Genomic DNA, 21,884 nt, shown 5'->3' with positions numbered 1-21,884 from the left:
ATAAATTTAATCTCAGTCCATCACTAAAACCCATTTAAACATGACAGTCTGTTACAGGCCGGTTGTGCACTGGGAGTAAGATCATTTCAAGTACTGGAGTTTCCTCATCATGTCCATTATGAGTTTGTGCTGTACAAATGACTCAGAAACACATTCCTATATTGTATTATTCACTATATGCTCATATGATGTTATACTTTTTATAAGTTGGCTGTTGTTAATAAATAAAAGAAAAGAACTATAAACAGTTTTGTAAATTAGAATTTCCTCTTGACATAAATGATCCTGAACCATTTTAAGTTCATCTTAAATTTTATTTTAGAAAAGTTAAGTTTCAGTTTTATTTCCTAAAATGATTCATAAATTACACTGGCTTCATTTTTTATTAATTTCCATAACTAATAAAAAATAAAAATAAAAAACAGCTCATTAAAGCTAATTGATATTCAGTCAGTGGCTAAAAAAATATATTATTTTTTTTTTAACTATTTAGTTTTTGGTTTTTCAAGTGATTCATGATTGAAACAGAAAATGAAAATAAAATGTGGTTGATGATTCAAAATGAACGTCAACTAAGGAAAAACTGAAAAGGTGAATAATCCTCCGACACAGAGTGGGCGTTGCTTTTCAAAAATAAGAAAAAAATGTAGTTTCTAGCTTAATTACAAAAAAATTTAAATTGTTAAGGAAGTCAAGACTTCACTTTAAGTCAGGAAAGAAATGGCCAGAAAATATTTGCATTGGCCAGTGAGTAATAAGAGAAGTCATTCAATCTAAAAAAAAAAGAAAAAAAAAAAGAAAGTTCAAATCAGTCTTCTTAAAATAATTAATTTATGATATTATTAAGCATCTGAAATATGTATGTACGAGTCCAAAGCTCAATATTTTATTTCCATGAAGTGAATGTGTCAAATCCACAGTTAAAGTATTGAGCTAATTACTGATGTTTAGTATTAAATTTGCTGTTTGTCTCGTTTGAATTCACCTCTTTACTAACTTTATGAAAATATCTAGTTATGTGCCATAAAGCTAAATCATAACATTAATTATTAATATAAACAAATGAACGAAAATTAATAATTTGATCAGCTATAACTTTTTTTTATCAGTTATATTCTGATGTTTTTCCCCTGCGTATCATTTTTAAAACATTCCTACAGTGTCCACATTTTAAATCCTCACTAGTTATTTTTTTCAAAGGGCAGTGCGTGTGTGTGCGTGTGTGCGTGTGCGTGTGTGTGTGTGTGTGTTCAGGCTCTGATGAGGGGATGGCTTTCATATCTGGAGCCTATCACGTCCTCCCCTCTGCATCAGACACACCTCCAAAATATGACCACTGACAAAATGTATATATCATAGGTTAGAAACATGAGTTGGAGTCACTGGTGGCGACTCCGCACGTCAAAAAAAAGACAAGACAATTACCTGCTCGAGTCATAAAAAAGTTTATAGGTAAATAGACTAATAAGAGCGCGTGAGGGATGGTTTTATATCCGAGCCTGTGAGCGACGGAGACACCGAGTTTAGCATGTCAGTGCGCTCTGAGTCATAGTTGAGGATAACAGTCCACACTCTGCTCCTTTCTCCTTTTTTATTTGTATTTTTTGTACTTGTACATGATCTTGTCTAACCGGACGCCCGAGCACAAACTTATGAGATTCGGCACGGCCCGGGAACGGGGCTGCAAATGGGCGGCATAGGTGGCAACCTCTACCTCAGCATGTTGAATGGGACTGAAACGCAAACTTTTGGAAAGAGCGCCGACATAAGCAGTCACCTCCACCGCGGCGGCAAGGATCTAGCCGAGTTCAAAATGGGGATTCAGGACGCGAGGTTTTACTACCCGGACTCGGTTCAGAGCGGGCAGGACGCGCTGGCTCTGCCGTACCACTCGGACCAGGCGGTGGGAGGTTACGGCGCGCAGCCCGGCAGGTTTTACGCACAGACCCTCAGCAGCTGCCCGTACGGCGGCATGCGATCTCCGCCGAGGAGCGGAGCCGGGCAGGGTTACATCCCCACGGCGGGAGACGGGTTTCCTACGGCCGGTAAAGACGTGTTCTCTGCCTCTCCGGAGAATTACCCCGCGAGCTTTCAGCACGGGTTCCAGCGGCCGCCTCTCTACCCTCTACCTGGGCTACAGGTGTGCGGGAAGACTCAGGCTCTGCTCAATAACTACCCGCTGTGGGCCAAGTTCCACAAGTTCCAGACCGAAATGATCATCACCAAACAGGGGAGGTAAGTCTGACATACAACTGCAAAAAGTTTCCGTATTTTTCCAGACAAATACAAACAACCTGAGTACATTTTGGCAGAAAAGGAGTGAAAGAAATAATATATTTCGCTGGCCTTTTGAATTTACACACTTTCTAATTTACTAATTCACCAGTCTTTCCTTCACGATGAGCAGCTGCAACCAGACAACAGCAACACAAACAGTTAGAAGTGTTTTTTTTCTCTGAGAATGAAATAAGTTTACCTCGAGGTGATCAAAAACTGGAAGCCCAAGTTTCATAATCTTTTGTGAAGTGCAGGACTTTGCAGGCATCACCACCTCATCACTGGTCAGGTGACCGGGTGTTGGTTGGCAGCGTGGGGTCTTTAGGTGGGAAAACAATGAGAACACCACGTTAAGCATGAAATAAATCGATTTACACTTTGCACTTTTTGCGCAAAATTGGTCCCAGCTGAGTCGTTATTATGGAGCAGGTTAAAGTAAAAGTAATTAAATTGATAACGAAGTTGCTCAATTGACATTAATATTTGAGATGTTTCTTAAGAAAATTAATTGTAAATATTTGAAGTTTAAATCGCATATTTTGAGAGAGTTAAAATTGGTTTGGGGGTAAAAGTTGTTCGGGAGTCCAACTGTCTGTAAAGTGGAGCTGATATCAGCTGAGTTGCTGTTTGACCTCTGAGTCACAGGGGTGCACGTCTTCACTTCATCACAGCAGGCCAAAAAAGGATCATTGCCTTTATTTATATTTCTCCGGAAGCACGACTTCGCCACGGTCTCCGTTAAATCAGCACTTTTCGAGGGTATTTTATGGTTTTCTCCCGTTAAAATCAGTAATAATATGTTTAATGAAATCACATCAAACTATTGTCGAAAGACATTTAGAAAAACGAGGGAACTTGTTGGCAATTTAACCTTTAGGTTAAAACCTAAAGTGGGGCAGCTTTAGAAATGATAATAGGAGGAGTTGTGGTTTAAAACATGCGTAAAAAAGCGTTTGGAGAAGCAGGTATGAGCAGAGAGCTCCTGACCTGAGAGGGGGAGAAGAGACGGCGCTGCCGGGCCCCTCTGATAGGTCACCGAGCATTAAAGATGCAGTCACGTCGATGAGGATTAATCCAATAATGTGTGACACTAGTGTTTGACAGAAGGTTTCGGGCCATAGGTTTCTCATGGTTTCATGTGCACAGAAAACAGTTGTGCTGTCACATAATAGGCCACTGATATTTCCTATGACTTCTCTTGGCTTGCCTTCTGTCATTGTTTTTATTTAAAAGGCCTGAATTAATATTACAATTTAAAATAATCTAATATTTTTTTCTCTTGTCTTGTTGATGCTTTTACACATTTTTATCAAGTTTAAAAAATAACAAACAGGCGAATGAACAAGTTATATTCTTGAAAAAAATAAAATCGTCCCCCTTGACCTGCAGGGTTTCTTTACTTACTGGTTGAGGACTGAAAGAACTATTTAAAGTGCAGTTCAGTTACACTATTAAGTCATTTGTTTGGGTGACTTCTTGACATTTATGTGGTAAACCTTCACAAAAATGGCAAGAATCTCTGTTTTTACATTTAATTAAGAATTTAAGAGATGTGGATGATTACAAACTTTGTATGTTTTTGACTTTGTGTTGAAAATTTGTATTTGACTGTATTTCCTGTTATTTATATCCAAGTGTGTGTGTGTGTGTGTGTGTGTGTGTGTGTGTGTGTGTGTGTGTGTGTGTGTGTGTGTTGGTGTGTTGGTGTGTGTGTGTGCCTTCTGTCATTTGACATAACCAGCTGTGGCAGTTTCCTCTGCAGAAATCCTCAGTGTGGTCAGCAGCTATTATCTGTCCACTGGTGTCATTAAAATATGGGCAGTATATGGTTTTATTTTAAATTTCAGGGGCACTCAGAGCAAAGCCAGAGAGACAAAGAGTCCCGAATAAAGACTTGAAAGAGTTTTTCTAAACAAACTGTAACCCGCAGTAATAACAGGGTTGGTGAAATAAGTGCGGAGGTGTTATCCTTCCATGTGTGACATAAAACAAATTTTCATGTTGTGCAAAAACCACAGACCTCATATTGTGAAAATTTCTAATTGTGACGATGAAAACAATCTCTCACTTTTATCTCAACGCCCTTCCTCACACGCAGAACTGGAGAACAATAAGTGGTGCCGAAAAAAGAGACTTTTTTTTTTTTTTTTTTTTTTTTTTAAATGCAAAAAAAATATATATCTTGGAAGATTTTGGAGTTGAAGAAGTTTTTTTTTTTTTTTTTCCAATATCAGAGTCTATATCCTTCTTAAAATTTCATCTCGAGTTCAGGCTAGCGCCATAATTTTGCGAGGAGTTGGAGGGTCTGCAATGTTAATCAAAAACCGTGGTATCTGCAGGAGGAAGGGTGAAAGAGATTCTAGAGAGAAGGGTCAAACACCACTGAGGCTTCAGATGGCCACTCTGAGGAGGTGAGGCACCTTTGAAGTTCAGGAAGTAAAAGACTAGATTCTCTTTTTTTTTTTTTTCTCTTTTTATTTTTTTTTTACAGCCTTTCTTCAGCCTCCACCAGACGCTGGGTGCAGAGAGGCTGACAGATCTCTCAGAAGTTCTGCTCCCGTGTACCACACCTGGGCTTTGAAATCTAGACACATTTTCGTGGCCTGTAGAGCAAAGGAGGCCGAATTCATCTACACATCTCATGAGCTAAATTCAGGTCGGCCATCTAAGGCAAAGTTCACGAAGACTGCACGCAGCGGCGCGTAGGGGTCGAGGGAAACCACAGCGTCGCTCCATCTGCCTCCGAAATATCAAACAAATTATTGAAAGAAAAAAGGCACAGAGGGACATTTAGCTGCAAATGAAATGAAAATGTGATTTTTCTAAAAACTGAAAAGAGAAAGTGAAGCTTTTTCTTCCTCCTTCATCTGTTTCTGTGCTGATCCTACACCTGGCGAGTTCTTGGTTTATATATGAGTCAAGAAAGCAAACTTTTCCCTGCAGTGGTTTCCAAGAAGCATTTAAGGGACTTTTTTGTCTTCAGGAAACTTAAATTGAATGTTTATTTAAAGACATATTTGAATTTGTAGATTTTCACTCTAAAATAAGCCTCTAATCAAACCAACACTTTGGACATTTTAGAAGCTTTAAAGCCAATAAATAACTCCCCAATAATGCAAACAGACTTTTGCTTGAGCACACAGTCTGTGTTCTAGGAAGGAGAAAAGTTTTAGTTTTAACAGGGAAATAATGCAGAGGAATCATGCTCATCTGCTCTCTCTGCTCCACTGACTCCAAACACACATCGGTCTGATTGTTTGCTCGTTTTTTTAGAGAGGAAATAATCCTTTGATTTATTTTTGCTCCTGAGAATAGAAGGTACTTCCTGCAAAGGACTACTATGAGTGGCTGCAGAGAGTTTAAAGAGCAATTAACGTCACAAAAATCAAAATCGTTTTAGGCGCCTACATCTGACCTTATCAAACATTTAACAGCACTTCTGTTCTTACACAAAGTTCATCAGGACGTACTCTAAATTAAATGAAGTGTTTTTTTCTTCCACCACACTGCAGCTGCTAGAAAAACTCTCTATTATTTTATAAACTCAAAAATTACCACGTCTCATCGCCAAGGAAATTAGAAAGAGTGTCTGAGTGCAGGAATTCCAATATGTTAGTGTTGAACGTGTCACACAACAAAATAAGAAATTACTTTCTATTTTTTAATTCCTCACGCTGCAAGATGTAGGATTTCAGGGAAATGTTTGAAAGATGTGTGTGTCTTCTGTGTGTGTGTGTGTGTGTGTGTGTGTGTGTGTGTGTGTGTGTGTGTGTGTGTGTGTGTGTGTGTGTGTGTTTGTGTGTGTGCGTGTGTGTGTGTGCGTGTGTGTGTGTGTGTGTTTGCGTCTGAAAGCAGAAGTGAGACTATTTCAAGGGTTTTGACCTGCCACTTCCTGTTCAGCTGTTTATGTGTGCAGAAACATCTAGTGCCAATATTTTTACAAATAGCTAAACGAGCGCTTCCACTCGCCAAGTGAAGAAGTTCTTCTGATGATTTTGTGAATAAGATCCACCGCTTGTTGAGCCACAGGACTTTTCCTGCTGGCCTCAACACGGTTATTTCTCAATCCTGTCTCTATATGTTGTTCTTGAAGAGGGTTAATAAAAACGGTTGATGTGCTGCTATGTTAATGAGGGACTAATTAGATACAAAACATAACCTGTTACTACTTTTCTATACGTTTGTCTTTTAATCGTTGCTGATAAATCGCACAAAAAACAATGAACTGATCCCACTAAAGCTTAATATTTGTTATTCTTTTGTGCCATAGTGACTGACTGTTGTCCAAAAACAATGAAAACACATCAATAAGCTCCCAAAATTACACAACTGGTTACACAGTTGAGTCACATAGAAACCACCCTGCTGCTGGAAACGCTCGCTAAAGAGCCAGATGTGTATTTATATGCCGCTGAAAATAGTCCCCACCAACTCTCCGTTGAAACTACATTTCCCAGCTGCCCACATTCCTTTTTAAAAACATTTATATACATTTATGAGCCAATATCAAACGTTAACATATTCCCTTCAGGACCTGACGGCCTTGTGGCATCACCATTGTAGAGGAAGTCGCAGGTATTGAAAAACAAATACGTTTTCTGGTTTTTGGTCTTTCTATATTGGGTTTGTTGACAATAACAGACAAAAGCAAATATAGAATTGCATCAGCCCTGTCCTTTATGAAGCACGAAGCAGCTCCGGTGGCTGAGTTCCTCCTGCAATAAGTCGACGCAGCCGCATGCTAAAGAGTGCTTGTGTCCGGCAGCAGCTGTAGACTGGCATGTTTTCGTCACAGATGATCAGGCGTACGCACGGTGACAAAAACTGGACCTGAACTCCTGTCCGGATGAATCAGCGGGTGCACTCATGTAGAAAAGTCCTCTCCCTGGTGAATACCCGGCTCCTCTCCTCTCCTCCTCTGCCTCGCATCCCCAGGACAAACCCTCCCTCCCTCCACCCCTCCCTCCGTCTACTCTGCTCCACCCTCTGCTCTTTCCTCTTCCCTTTCTCTAACCTCCGTTTCCCCCTGCGGTTTCCCCTCCCGCGTCCTCCGTCTAGCCCTCCTCCTCCCTCCGCCCTCCTCCTCCCCCTTCCTCTTCCTCTCTCCCTCCAACATTCAGTTTATTTTGCTTCTTTTTTTTGTAAATGTCACTGTCTCTGTATTACTGGCTGGTTCACCACACTCATCTGTCTCTGCGGTATTTTGTCTGAAAAAGACTACAGTTAGGAGTCTCCATGAACACGCACACACGCACACACCCACACACGCACACACGCACACACACACACACACCTGGATCACACTGAGGGAGCTCCAGACATTCGTTGTTACTGTCAGGTTTTCTATGAATCAGAGTGGCACACTGGCAGTCTGTCTGGTATTGCTGCAGGTTTGATGCCCCCCCCCGCTCATCAGCCTACTCCGAAAACGGTTTCTAAAACAGACAGACGCTTTTCCTCGTGGTTTGTAGCTGCCATGTTGAAATAAAATCATGCCTGTGACAGTAGAGACAGTGTTCTTCAGCTTCTCTCGGTGAACTCTAAACACAGAGCCCGAGGGCCGCCCCCGCATGCAAATACCCCTCTGTGTTGTGTTTTCTACGGTTTCCCCCTTTGTCGAGTTCTGATTTCCTATAAAAGCCTCTAGTAGAAGTGAATTGACAATATCAGTGGAGCAAAAAATGACAACTCTTCCTTTACTTTCTAGAATACCCCGGTGCAGCGTAGGTGGATCGATCCATTCATATGCTGAACAGCCCAGTTTCTGTTTTCACTCGTATTATAAACGCTGCAGTGGAAGAAGAGCCCTTTCACCTGTTCTTTGCGAGCCACCAAAGAGCTGCTGCCACGATTGTGTTTCACTGAGAACTATGATTGATTGTTAAACCGGACTCGCCATGTAGCCAGAAAGACCCAACTGGGAGCGCTCAGTGGAGGGTTTAGTCTTACCAGCAGGATGGCGAGAGTAGAGAGAGAGAGAGAGAGAGAGAGAGAGAGAGAGAGTGTGTGTGTGTGTGTGTGTGTGTGTGTGTGTGTGTGTGTGTGTGTGTGTGTGTGTGTTTCGAGCATAAAGAGCCATCATTCAAAGATACAAACCACAATACGTTTGACTACGCGAGTGCTTCTTCTGATAAATTCTTGGACAGTTTACTTTTGAAACATTTTGATTTGTGTGCAAAAATATAAGCTCAAATAAAATCTTTAAAATGCTTTGATAAAAACATTGATAATATACACGTAGGCCGACAAACTTCAAATTTTTGCAAAGCCTACTTTTGCATATCTTCAAAATAACATCTGCATTTCCTCTGATCCCCACAGAGAGTCTGAGTTGTATTATGAGTTTGTACTGTAGACCGCCGCTTGTTGTGACCACAGATTGTCTGCACACCATCAACTGTAGCTGCTCAGTCACAAGTCTACCAGAGGAGCTGGTTAACCAGTCGCTGCCAAATTGGACTAAATCTGCAGCTGAGCTCACAGCCGGTGGCTGCATGCTGTCGCTGCTCGGCCCTCTGTAAAGGGCAAATGAGCAATAAATGCATAAAACGTCTCATCATCTCTTCCTTTCTGTGGTATCTGCATGATGTTTCCCTAAACTGTCCCTGACTGAACCAACATGGCAGAGGATCATATGGATCAGAGGCAATGTAAAACTTACGGCAAGGTAACGGAAAAGTCATCCAGAAAAAAAAAAAAAAAAAAAAAAAAAAAAATCTCACCGTGGCCCTTAGGGGGCGCTGTAGTGTTGAGCTGGGTATTCTTTTTAAATGGTCTGAATTTTAGTTCCGATAGGAGGCGAAGCGATTTTAAAAAATTGGCTAAATAATATCCTAACAAAAACAGCTGTTACTGAAACAGGAGTAAACATTACATTTTCTAAGGGGACTATTTTTAGTGGCGGATTAATACACATTTAATGTCGGTTGAGACGCAGGACAGTTTGTGTGGTTTGAGCTCAAATAGACTACAATGTAGTCATGAAAAGGAAGGAACGTGTGACCCACAGTGCAACAGTGTGCCTCACTGATGTGTTTTTAACAGGCTTTGGACAACAATTGAGCACAACGGTAAAAGATGTGGCTTTGCAATACTTGTTCATAAAAGATTTTCATTTGTTTTGGTATTTTTTTTTTTTAAAGATTTGTTGATGCTGAAACAAATATTGAAAATTACCAGCGCGGCCCTTTAAGTGCCTAAACATTTTGGATACTTCAAGAACTTTAATAAAACTGGCTAATTTGATTTAGATCATGAACTGTAAGATCAAATAATAAGTAAACCAAAAATATCTTTAATACTTGTTGTCCAGGCAAAAATAAATAATAAACTGGTCCATTGTAAACTGATTTGTGACATGTAGCTTTATGAATTCATTAATTTGCTGTATAAACACATGCGTGTTCACAGATTTAGGCAACACACATGTGAAATTGCCCATCGACGAGGCCGGGCCCTCCAGGTGTCGAGGTAGCCTCGAACGCATTGTGTCTTTACACACCTCACTAGTTTTTACACCACTAAATGATCCGACTGCTTCGGGGAGGACACGCTGCATTTAAATGAGGTGAATTTCCATCCAGGCGAGATCACTGTTTTTTCTAGTTTACCTAAACAGCGCTGCCAACATGCAGCATTATCTTCTCTGGATATACTTCATCAGACAGAACTATAATTAGACGTTTTAACCCTGGTTTTTGACCCAGAGAAGAATGTGTTAAGTGTATTTACTGCACAGCTGTAATCAAACATATTTGATCATATTTGTTCCACCGACACTAAAATATGTTTCAGAAAGAGTTTTTTTTTTGTGTCTACAGTCTTCGCCCTTTTTACGATGACTAATCCAAGCCTTTGTAGGCACTTTATATAAAACACACTCACTTTGTATTGAGACAAACATTTGTAGGCAAACAACTCATTTGATGCAGCAGCAGGATGTTATTCAAATTGAATTTAATAATCTGGAGTTGTTCTGCACTCCAGGCGGCAACATGTAGTAAAAAAACAAAAAAAAAAACAACAACACTTCCTCTTCACTTTTCACATTGACCGAATCAAAGGGATGGAGGGCAGCGCGAGTTGCCATCACTCATTACAAATGCTCTACAGCCTGGGGAGCTTTTCACCGGTGTAAAACAGCCGGGCTAAATGTCAAACATGTTGCCCTAATTTATTTACACCAACCACACTGTGGTGACCTCACGCAGACCCGGAGAACAGAAATAGATTTATCTACGATAACATTACGGAGAATCAAGTGAAACTGTGGCCTGTTTTTGTACTTAATGGAAGAGTTCAATATTTTGGGAAATGTGCTTATTCGTCAGCTGAGAGTTAGATAAGTAGGTCAATGTCACTCTGAATGCTAGCATGTAGCCTGTTAGCTTAGCTTAGCATAAACACTGAGAAGGAAGGGGGAAGCAGCTAGCCTGTCTCTCTCTCTGAGCTTTTATTTTAAAATGTTATGTTTTTCTACTCTGTGGGGCCAGTCTCACTGAAAAGTGTGTAATACAGCCTCCAGTCCACTAGAGGGCAGTGTGTGTGGCTAAAGTTGATTTATGACAAAAAATGAACGTCTTATTTTAACTACCAATCTTCTGATTCGTTGCAAATAGACGAATGAACTCAAAACGTTTAACTTTCTGCAAGATGATGCAACTTGGTGCCATAATATGATATTCAGGGGGTTGGAAAACGGTGATAAACGCATGTTGCCGAGTCCCCCGGTGAATGATTGTCACATCCATGTAATTATGTTCAGTGTTGCTGCGGCAGTGCAATAGGTGCTTCTCTGTCAACACGACATCCACTCTGGGTGTTTCGTGTATACATGAGCGTCATCAGGGTCTGTATGTCAGGGCGTGCTTGTAGTTTTGTGTATCTTATATGAATGTGAGTGTTATTCTTTGGTTTTAACGCCGTCTCCCTCTCCCTCTCTGAGCCCCGGGACTCCCTGACCTCCCGCTTACCTCGTCTCACTGAAGCCCTTGTGATGAAAATAAGTTCAACCTATAAAGCCCCGGTAATCAAAAGCAGCTTCTGGCGCATCTTTTATTAAGAGCAGCATTAAATATTCATGCGCAGCGCCAGCCGTCTCCCATCACCTCCCAACCAGTGCTCCCACTCTGATTCTTCAGCTGGTGAGGAAAACAAAAGGAGTCTCGGAGGTCGAGAGGTCAAAACAGGAATTACCTCCCTGCTCAACACTATCCTTAAAGATCACTTATAATGCCAACATATTAAAAAGGGCTTTAGGGGAGGAAGAACCCACACATGGCTGGTTTTGACTGTGATGGCTACACAAGTGTGTTAAACAGATTTCTGAAGTTTAGTTAACTCAAGCTGATTTTACATTTTTCAAAACACTTAAACAACTCTGAATCATCTATTCAGCCTCAGTTTAATTAACCCACAATTTAAGGCTGCAAAACCTCAGTTTTGAAGTTGTACATGTTATATCTCCAAAAATGATTTTGAGCATTAGTTGTTTTTCTGCTGCCAGAGTTCGAAAGGGAAATATTCTCCATATCGGTTCTTTAAAATAAAAGTATAATCAACACAACAAGTTTTTCGTCATGTCTGATATTTGTTTGTATTTCCAAATAATAATTTTTTTCTTTTTTTTTTAAACTGATCATTTGTTTTTGTTTTTTTCTTATGTTTATCCAGGAGGATGTTTCCCTTTCTGAGCTTCAATATCAGCGTCCTGGATCCGTCCGCCCACTATAACGTCTACGTGGACGTGGTTCTGGCTGACCAGCACCACTGGAGGTACCAGGGTGGCAAGTGGGTCCAGTGTGGGAAAGCGGAGGGGAACATGCCAGGTACGTTTCAAACCATAACCAACAACACAACACAGATCTACTCCTGCGGTCTTTACAGCTATTACACATGCTTTACATTCATAAACACTAAAAACAAAAAACCACAGACGGCTGAGGGGGGTTCAGAAAATAACTGATATGAAGTGTGTTCTTCTGATAACCACACAGATCAGGGAGTTTATCTAAAAAGTACAGTTTTGAGGTATTTTTAACTTTTCTGGATTAATTCCATAATATACTACTTTATACTTCTACTCCACGACATACTGAAGGAAAACAATGTACTTTTTACAACCCTATAGTTATTTTAAAGTCTCACTGGCTTGTTACTTACTTAATAAATAAACCATTATTTATTATTATAAATAAAACATCCCAAAAAAGTAGATAAAATCAGTCCATCCTTTACCAGCTGCAGCATTAAAGTGATGCAGTAATTTAATCCAATTATATAATACACTGTATACTGTAGTTCATGCTGAAACAGGCTATCCTGCAGGAGTACTTTCACTTTTGGTGCTGTACTGTATGTACTGTACTCTAGCTGCATGACTTTGCATTTGTTCAGTGTAGTATTATAATTTTAGTATCGAAGTACGTCTTCCACTGTTGATAAAAATAAGTGTCCAACACTCAAATCATCTTTTCCTCTCGGATTTCATTATCGTTAAATGCTGCCCATGATAAGAGTTCACCGACATCGCATCGCTAAGATTCTTTTACGATTCATTCCAACATTATTTCTGTTCATCGCTCACTTACCTCCAGAGGTCATAAACACTGAACAGGAGGGCTCAAACTCTGGCGCAAAGTTGATGGTGAGAAAACGCTGGTCAATCTGTGAAGAGATAGACAGGGTCTTCAGCTCACTGCACGCAAACATGGACGATCTGCAGGAAGTGGTGGATGTAGCTGTACGTGACAAAACGTGCGTCACCAATTCGTGAGAGGTTCACATGGACAGTTCGTTGTTTGGTTTTACCGTGGTTCAAGTTAATTCAAGTTCTAACGACAGAGACGTCGTACTGTTATGGGTGAAGTTTAATTCTACAACATGTTCGTGTTTAAGAAAAACATGTCTATAATTAGTACATTTATTTTAGATAATATGTCTGATGTTAATCTGTCACACGCCAGCTTTAATCAAACACAATCTACTGAACACATTATGAACAGCTGTACGTGACTTCTAAGAAACCACTTACAAAAAGCAGAAAGATTTTGTAAGGAGAAGGAGCCTTCGTGCAAATGTTCATATACTGCAGATGTTTTTTAGTTTCGGTAAGAGCTAGATCAATATATTGGCTTTATTGCAGATAATGTCTCAGTTTGTTTACCAGATCTGTAAAATATTCCCTCATCCCCGAATGTCTCTAAAATATTGATATCACCCTCAGAAATCCAGTATCGGTCAAGCTTTTCTATTGTTCTATTATTATCTTATTGCTTCTGTATGCTGCTGTAGCGAAAAAATTTCCCCTCGGGGATTAATAAAGTAACTACCTAACCTAACCTAAGCTGCAGTTTTAATCACATCAATTTGTGTGTTTTGCAATTTTTCAAGTAAACCGAGGGTTTAATTTAATGTAAAATCCAAAATGAACCATTTAAAAATCTGCAGGACTATAAAAAAAAAGAAAAGAAAAAAAGCACCATCACAGCGTTTTGAGCACATGGAAAAAAAGAAAAAGGAAAAAAAAAAGGCATTTTGGAGATGTTTTGTGGGACAGCGTAAAAATCAAGCTGCATTTCAAAGGACTAAACTGAAATCTTTGGGAATATAATGAGAAAACTCTTCATACGTCTTTCCTATATTTAAATAACTTCGGACACGACCAACACGGTGCCCACGGCGTCTCTAGCACCTATCAAAGCTGATCGGGCCGCACGTTAACATCATCTGTGGCCTCCAGAAAACTTGAAGTGTGAAGAGTTCATTAATAACAACAACTGAGAGACAACTGGGATGAAACGTTTTTTTTTTTTTTTTTATCCTTTACAGGTCTGTAAAGAAGAAGGATTTGATGTTTAATTCTGTTTCCATGTTCTCTCCTCCATCTTTCATTCATTCATCATATCTTCCTCTTCACACCTAAAAAACAAAACAAAAAATCAAAACAATAGCTAGTGAACCGAGATTCCATTGTGTGTGCGACTGATGCTCGACGAACCGCAATTATATAAATGATAGAGAGTGCAGGGTGTTGTCACACATTTGGGAGGTGACTGCTGGAGCGCTACAGTTGTGGAAACTGTGGTGAAACAGCTTCACTCAATTAGATTTAATAGTTCACTTATGTGGTGTTTATAGAAGGTTAGCAGGTCGTTGTGGGTAACGCTGTGAAAAATCTATGTTTTTTTTGTCAGTAAAATACGAGGGAACCGTGGTGTTTACAGTAGCTCGTCACCTCTGCTCGTACTGAACCCAATCAACTACACAGAAGAGACTTTTATTTTTCAGCGACTTCCACAGCTCTTCATTTGGCATGTTGACTCTCCTGTGGTAAATATTGTGCCGTAAAATGGTGAAGACTTGCAGAAAAATGATTTTTATTGCACTGGAAATCTCTATTTCCCTCCTTTATTTAATATTACTTATTTGGGAATCAGTTCAAATGTATTGTCTTGAACAGAATTATGTTCATGTCTAACATTTGAAGTTTTACACAGGGGTTTTCTGGAGGGCTTGAGGGGCCGTGGTAATAGTATTTCACTAAAAACGGTATATTTTCTTTTAATTTTGGACTATTAACATGACAATATTTATTCAAAAAAATATACTATATGCCATAAAAATAATAACCATTATAAGCAAGGCTTATAGTAAGTGAATTTGAACTGCAATTATCTCATCCTTCACATAGCCCTATATATCCAGCAGCCAGCTGTAGGGACAGGTACGGTTCAAAATGTATTTTCATTTCATCTATTCTCTATTGGTCCAGTTCTTTATCAATACTCTTATACTCTTTAATCAATAAAAAAATATATATTTTCGTTCTAATTTTTTTTTTAATAAAACCAGAACAGGATTCATACCCGTTACATTTATGCTTCTTAAATTTGCTGAAAGAGAGTCGTTGTGTTTTTTTGTTTTTTTTCTTTAGATTAGGGAACATTTTAACAACTGTGGAGGATTGATAATTACATGCGTATCTCGTGTGATTTACTGTGGTTGCTTGCAGGGAACAGGATGTACATGCACCCCGACTCACCCAACACAGGAGCTCACTGGATGAGACAAGAAGTGTCGTTCAGCAAGCTGAAGCTCACCAACAACAAGGGCAGCACCAACAACGTGGGGCAGGTACGCCTCCGTTTCTTATCTACCTTCTAACTTTTGTCTCCCCCCCCCCTCCCCCCAACCCACCCTTTTTTTTATATCAATACATGTCTGCATACATGTTTGTACTCACGTGTGCATTCAGCTGCTGAAGCAGTTTCAATAATAAAATCTAGTCATCATATTAAAATGTATCGATGTTTTTATTTATGCAAGTAAATGGCTGTTGCAGGCAGTAATAATTTCCTCCATCACGTCCGTGACATATCGCAACTCACATTTCTGTCTTCTCACTTCCTGTCTGATTCTCTTCTGTTTTCTGTCTAATAAAAGGCATAAAATCTCCCCAAAGCAGCAGATTATTTTGTCAGATATCAGACTGTTGTCCTATCTGTCTCCAGATGATCGTCCTCCAGTCACTCCACAAGTACCAGCCTCGTCTCCACATCGTGGAGGTGAAGGAGGACGGCTCGGAGGATCCCTTCCTGTCGTCCAAAGCCCAGACCTTCGTCTTCCCGGAGACCCAGTTCATCGCCGTCACTGCTTATCAGAACGCAGACGTGAGTCACAAGATGAGATCTGTGTGTTGTTTTTGAACTAGGAAGTATGGATCCGTGTCTTTATTCCAATTAAATCTGCCCCCCACCCCTTTCACAAACTAAACCCCCTCTTATAAACTCCTACAAATGATCAAGAGCTGAATGATTCAAATCTGGGCCGTGTTTTCGAAAAGTCTGATTTATGCATGCGTGCTATCAAAAATGCATCCAGGTTCATTTACATTCCTACAACCTTACTGGAAGTGTTAACGTAGTAGATACAGAACCAGTTCAGCTGAGAGTCAGCTCACCTCGGCTGACCCGGGGAACGCAGCTCTGGGTGGCTGTCTGCACCATATCTTTAACAGCTGTTTTCAAATACATTGTGTGAGAGCTGCTCTACGATACACTCGCCCGGTGTTGCGTGTGTTGTGTGTTGTGTGTGTGTGTGTGTGTTGTGTGTTGTGTGTTGTGTGTGTGTCCACCCACTCTGCTCTTCTAGAGATGAACTGTTTCCGAAACTGAATGTTAGCCTCATTAATTATTCGTCAGTGACCTCGTCTCTCTCTCTGCTCTCGTTTCTTCTACGTAGTTGCTCACTCCTTCTCTTTTTCCTGTGCCTACATTCTCTCGTTGCCCTCCTCCTGTTCCCTACACAGATCACTCAGCTGAAAATAGACCATAACCCCTTCGCTAAAGGTTTCCGCGACAATTACGACACGTAAGTATTTTAGAAAATATCTGGATTTTTTTTATTTTTTTTTTATTTAAAAAGATTAGATCTTGCAGTTGCTTCACCCTGCGCTAAATAGTGAGAACTGATCACGGCGCGCTCATGTCTCACGTTAAATATGGGAATAGATGCAATTACTGCGCCGTTGCTGAGCATGCTGCAGCGAGAGGGGCTGCCACATGTTTGATAGTTGTTTGAGGTTTGGGCAGGAAATAACACCTTTTTTTTTTCTCTCTCTCCCCCTCCTCTTCTCACACTCTCTTCTGTTCCCCTCCTCCTCCTCTTCCTCCTCCTCCTCCTCTTCCTCCTCCTCCCCCCCTCCCCCCCTGCCCAGGCTCTACGCTCCTCCCGACTCCGATCGCCTCACCCCCTCCCCGACAGAGAGCCAGCAGCTGCTGCCAGGGAGCTGCTACCCTCAAAGCTACCTCTCTGAACAGTACATGAGCCCCCTGCCCCAGAGCCGCTTCTACAACCGCGAGCCCATCGGCATCGGCCAGCAGCACAAAGACCCGTCCTCCAGCCCGGGTCCCCACAGCCGGTGGTACCTGCCGCCTCAGCAGGGGGTGACGCCGAACCGGCTTGACTTCGCTTCTTCCTACGAGGGGGACTTCTCCGGGAACAGTTTCTACAAACCCTTCCCCTTGCAGACGTCAGCTCACCACGCCCTCAGCTACTACCCAGACCATCATTTCGCGTCTACCAGCGTGTCGGTATCAGCGGCCACCTCGGCGGGCTGGAGCACCGGCCGGCCGACCCCGCAGTACCTCAGCCATCCGAGTAAGCCGGGCCCCACTCTGGGCTGGTTCAGACCCATATCGTCCTCTTCTTCCTCCTCCTCATCTTCCACGTCGCCTGGCAACCACAGGCTGCACCCGCCCACCCTCCTCGAGTCCCTGCAGCCGCCTCTGCTGCAGGACAAGCCCAAAGACAGTGTGGGGGGGGTGGTGGCGGCGGACGACGCCTGGCTCGAACCGCCCTCCGTGAAATCGGCGGACTCGGCGGACTCGGGCCTGTTCGAGGGCGGCGGCAGCGTGGGGGACAACAAGAAGAGGCGGGTGTCGCCTAACACGTCCAGCACTGAAAACTCCCCGCCTCCACGCAGCGGAGAGGTCTGTGAGAAAGACAGCGATGCAGACTACTACGGCTATTACACCCACTGAAAACCTCACACATCAACGCAGTCGGCCACAGCGTCTCCCAACACCTTCCCGCATCCGCCCTCACAGACACGTACCGGTCTGTTCTGTCAGATCACGATAAAGGGCCGGAAAACTGTCTCTGTTTCTGCTGCAGACAAACACACCAGAACCAAAAAGAATAACGAGGGCGGCCGGCCACTCCGACAAGGCCCACCTCAAAAGTGTTCAGATGATTAGAGGAGGAACTTTAAAGGTTACTGTCAAAGTTAGCTTTGAACAGAAGTGGATGTGACTGAGGACTCTCTGCCCTCCAGTCACATAAACACCAACCAGACGTGCGGACCTGTGACTTAAAGCCTTCGAAACATCTGGAGATTTGAAAAAGGACACAAAAAAAAAAAAGATCTGCATATCTGCTTGCTGACAGACGCCTGCAGGGATTGTCTGTTCTTTCTGCATCAAACACTCTCTCTGTCTCTTTTGCTCCGTCTTGTCTCTGACTGTCTCTTCCTTCTCACCCTATTCACACTCACAATATGCTCACGTTCATTTCCCCACATGATTTTGACCAGAAATTACATTTACACACACACACACACACACACACACAGTCCTCTTATCTCTAATTAGGGCCCAATATGTTTAGTGCAGCTCCCACTAGTGGCGACACAGGAGCATTGCAGGCTGACAGTGCAGAGGCGTTATGGGTGAACTCATGTCCCAGGGTTAAGACATCTTAGAAAGCACATGTTCTAAAGGAAGGCTAATCTCTTTAAACCATGTCAGACAACCTTTTGTGTTTATCTGTGTGTGAGTGTGAGTGTGTGTGTGTGTGTGTGTGTGTGTGTGTGTGTGTGAGCGAGTGTGTGAAGTAAATAAACAAACACAGCAGAGACAGCAAAGTCCGTACAGCTGCAGGCAAATCCAACATATCTCAGAGGTTTAAAGGAAAAGTGACGTAGCTAATAATCGACAAATTATTTTGATAATCTAATGATTGTTGAAGTCTCTTTTTAAGCAAAAAAAATAAATAAATAAAAAAAAAGTATCAATATTTGCTGGTTGCGGCCTCTCAAATATGTCAAATATTAGTTAACTGAATATCTTTTTTTTTTTTTTTTTGAATGCGTGGTCAGATTAAATGATGACTTATTTCATCAAGGAAATAATTAGCTTTGAAAATAATCATAATGTGGAAAAATCCTCAACATAAAAGGTCCAACTCACGTTTGTGCTCCTCGCCTGCTTCTGTGGTTACTGTTGCCATGGGGACGGATCAGCAGCGCTCAGGTCACCAAGTCTCCGTCATCAGATATGAACGTCCTCGAGCGTTCTCCGACTGCGGTGCGTTTTTAATTCTTCCATAAGTGAAGTTACATGCAAGGTAGTCGCGCACCTACCGGAAATGACGACATTAGCATTTGAACGTATCGCCCCTCCCCTTCCACTAACGGTAGCCATGACGACGGTTTCACACTTATCTTTTTGACGTTGTGACTATCAATATCTTATTGCGCAATATGTTGCCCCTCACTGTGATTGACTGTGATCACAATCAGCAAAACTAACTATTCCATGTCTTAAAATATTATATATCACAGAGCTTCAATTCAAAGATCCAGGATGAGTGATGAAGCAAAGGTTGCATGTCTTGGCAACAGGCTTAAACAAGACCGGACACACTTGGTTTGTCTAGATGTGACGTATTTACAGCAAAACTCCCAACGAATAAAACCCGCAATCAATAACGGGAACGATAACACCGTAACTGGAAAACAAAAATGTTGACCACATAGGTCAGATTAAATTTATTATGAGCTTGAACTCTACAACATAATAATCTTTATTCTTCTCATGGAAGTAGGCCGAGACTCCCTTTGCTGCAGGCCCCCCCAACCCCCTCCCAAACTGCTGCCATGCAGGTCCCAACGGACGTGTTGAAAGTGGGTCATTGAGGATGCCAACGTGCACCTTGCCCACGTAGAACAGACACGGCGCTGTCACCCTCGGACCACAAATAAACAGGAAGCACAGAGTGACCAGATAGACACTCTGAATTTCCCCCCTAGTCTTCGGGCCTATCATGCGGTGACACCGGCTGACAGAGGAGGCCCGGCTCCCGGGACCGGTGACAGAAATGAAGAGTGAGGCTCCAGTCGGCCCTGATCAGAGATCTGCTCCTCATTCCTCACCAGGTGTGCTAATAGCCTCAGACAACACTCGGGGGGCCGGCGGGCACCCGGGCGCTCGGTGTCGAGCAGGGCTACTTAAGTCTTCACCGAGGGATCGAATTCAATTACTTACATATTTTTTTTGTTATTGAATTCAAAAGTCCAGTCTGGACTCTTTTAAATTAGCCGATGGAAACAGCGCCAGTGGTGTAAACTGGCCTACAAACCCAAAAATACAGTAACTTGAGTTGAATCCTGTTTTTATGATACCGTAAGATGTGTAATATTTCGAGGGGGAAAACACAAAGAGAAGTAATAAAAAGACATCAAAGCAGTAAGTGTTGAGTTAGCGTTAGAGCTACTTTACCTACTTTTTCCCATTTCTTGTATTTAGAAAAAAAAAACATTTAATGCAGTAAAGCAGTTTAATTTAATTATTGCTTAATTTAATTCTTAGAGTAGCGTCATCTCCAGCTTCTCTAAAAAAATTCATCAAATCAATTTTGTAGACTGAGAACAGCTACAGCAGTATTCTTTTGATTTAACATGAAAATTAACTCAAATTTATCTAAAGAAGGTCCTTTAAACCGGCAGACCTTTATATCAGAATATGAAACAGTTCAATTAAATGGTAAAATATGGAAAACTCGACTAAGATAGTTTTCCAGCCTCTGCTTTTGTTGTGTGGGTATCGGATGAGTTGACTTTTATGTCGCTATATATTTCTAAAATCCTGCCTCTTTGACTTTCACTGGACCCACTGGAAGAAAAACAAAACACATCCATGTGATGTTCTTACGATGGTCTTAACGTTCATGTTGATCGGAAAAAGTACAAACCGCCACCGACACTTCAGTCCTTCACCTTAATTTACGTAATAAAATTAACAGAGGGGATATATTGTATGTTCAACTACTGATGTATGTTACTTGTGGAATATTTTAAAAAAAAATGTCCTATTTTATTTTTATGTTGACATCTGTCCGAGAAAGAGAGGTGGCGATTCTTAATGTACCTTTGATGAAGCGGTACGAAGGACAGTTCATGTTTTAAGTGCAATTAATAGATAGTAAATCAGATGGCGTTGCAAAAACATTGATGTGAACGCTGGCCTGTAGATGAGGTCACTTATTTATTTCATGTTGCCGTGGTTTCTGGGTTCACTGAGTGACCCTGCACCTGCACATCAAACAGCAGCATCCAAAATGCACCTCAGGAACGACCCCTGCTGGATATCTGAGCTATTACAGTCAACTTCAGCCAATTAACCCCCCACCCTCCCCCTATCCCTGATGTTTAAACCAATAATACCTCCATTTCCCATGAGTCTGTGTTTCCCCTTGAACGTAACACCTCCCTCAGCAGGAGAATAAGACTTCCAGAGATTTTACTATATACTATAGAAACAGAAGACGTGAAGAGAGGAGACCAGACAGCTCCAGCAACAAGCATGTTATTTTTTTTTCTGTGTGTGTGTGTGTGTGTGTGTGTGTGCGTGTATGTGTGTGTGTGTGTGTGTGTGTGTGTGATCCATGTACACTGTTTGTGTCAAGGGAGAATTAATCCTCCTTTGACTCTTTCATTAAGAGCTTATAAATTGCAATGCAGAAACAAATAAGAATGAAAATTTCTGAAAAGGGGAAACTGTTATTTATTAAAGGTGGCATAACTGTGTATTGTTACTGTTGTTGTTTTTTTTATTAATGAAATTAAAGCTTACATATGACAAATCTCTGTGTGCTTTGGTGTGCTCCTTTCAGTCTGTAGAAGTATTGATCTGAAAAGGCCGATCAATTGAAATGCATTCATATTTATCTGCAGTCATCAGTTATATGCAGCTATAATATATTGACTTCCACTGAAAAATAAAAACACACTTGTGATGTCAGCAGTTTAATGTACTGTATAAATACAG

At 41.4% G+C, this 21,884-nt stretch overlaps 1 protein-coding gene across 1 annotated transcript; it reads left to right on the top strand.

Moving 5' to 3' along the window:
* Positions 1-1,405: 1,405 nt before the first annotated feature.
* tbx21 (T-box transcription factor 21) lies at positions 1,406-21,643 on the top strand. The gene is made up of 6 exons (XM_069160113.1): positions 1,406-2,235; positions 11,950-12,104; positions 15,290-15,411; positions 15,789-15,947; positions 16,586-16,647; positions 16,994-21,643. The coding sequence occupies exons 1-6, from the start codon at positions 1,688-1,690 to the stop codon at positions 17,817-17,819; spliced, it is 1,872 nt and encodes a 623-aa protein (XP_069016214.1). The 5' UTR covers positions 1,406-1,687; the 3' UTR covers positions 17,820-21,643.
* Positions 21,644-21,884: the final 241 nt, after the last annotated feature.

This window comes from Embiotoca jacksoni, unplaced genomic scaffold (assembly GCF_022577435.1).
Source record: "Embiotoca jacksoni isolate LCO1_2020_lvr unplaced genomic scaffold, fEmbJac1.0.p SCAF_26, whole genome shotgun sequence".
Lineage (NCBI taxonomy): Eukaryota > Metazoa > Chordata > Actinopteri > Embiotocidae > Embiotoca > Embiotoca jacksoni.
Note: the sequence above shows the minus strand (reverse complement) of the source record. Positions and strands in the feature narration are given on the sequence as shown.

Coding starts and splice junctions, on each gene's coding strand:
- tbx21 (XM_069160113.1), top strand. CDS start 1,688: ATGGGCGGCATAGGTGGCAACCTCTACCTCAGCATGTTGAATGGGACT. Junction 15,412..15,788: donor GCACCAACAACGTGGGGCAG/GTACGCCTCCGT, acceptor ATCTGTCTCCAG/ATGATCGTCCTCCAGTCACT. Junction 15,948..16,585: donor CTGCTTATCAGAACGCAGAC/GTGAGTCACAAG, acceptor TTCCCTACACAG/ATCACTCAGCTGAAAATAGA.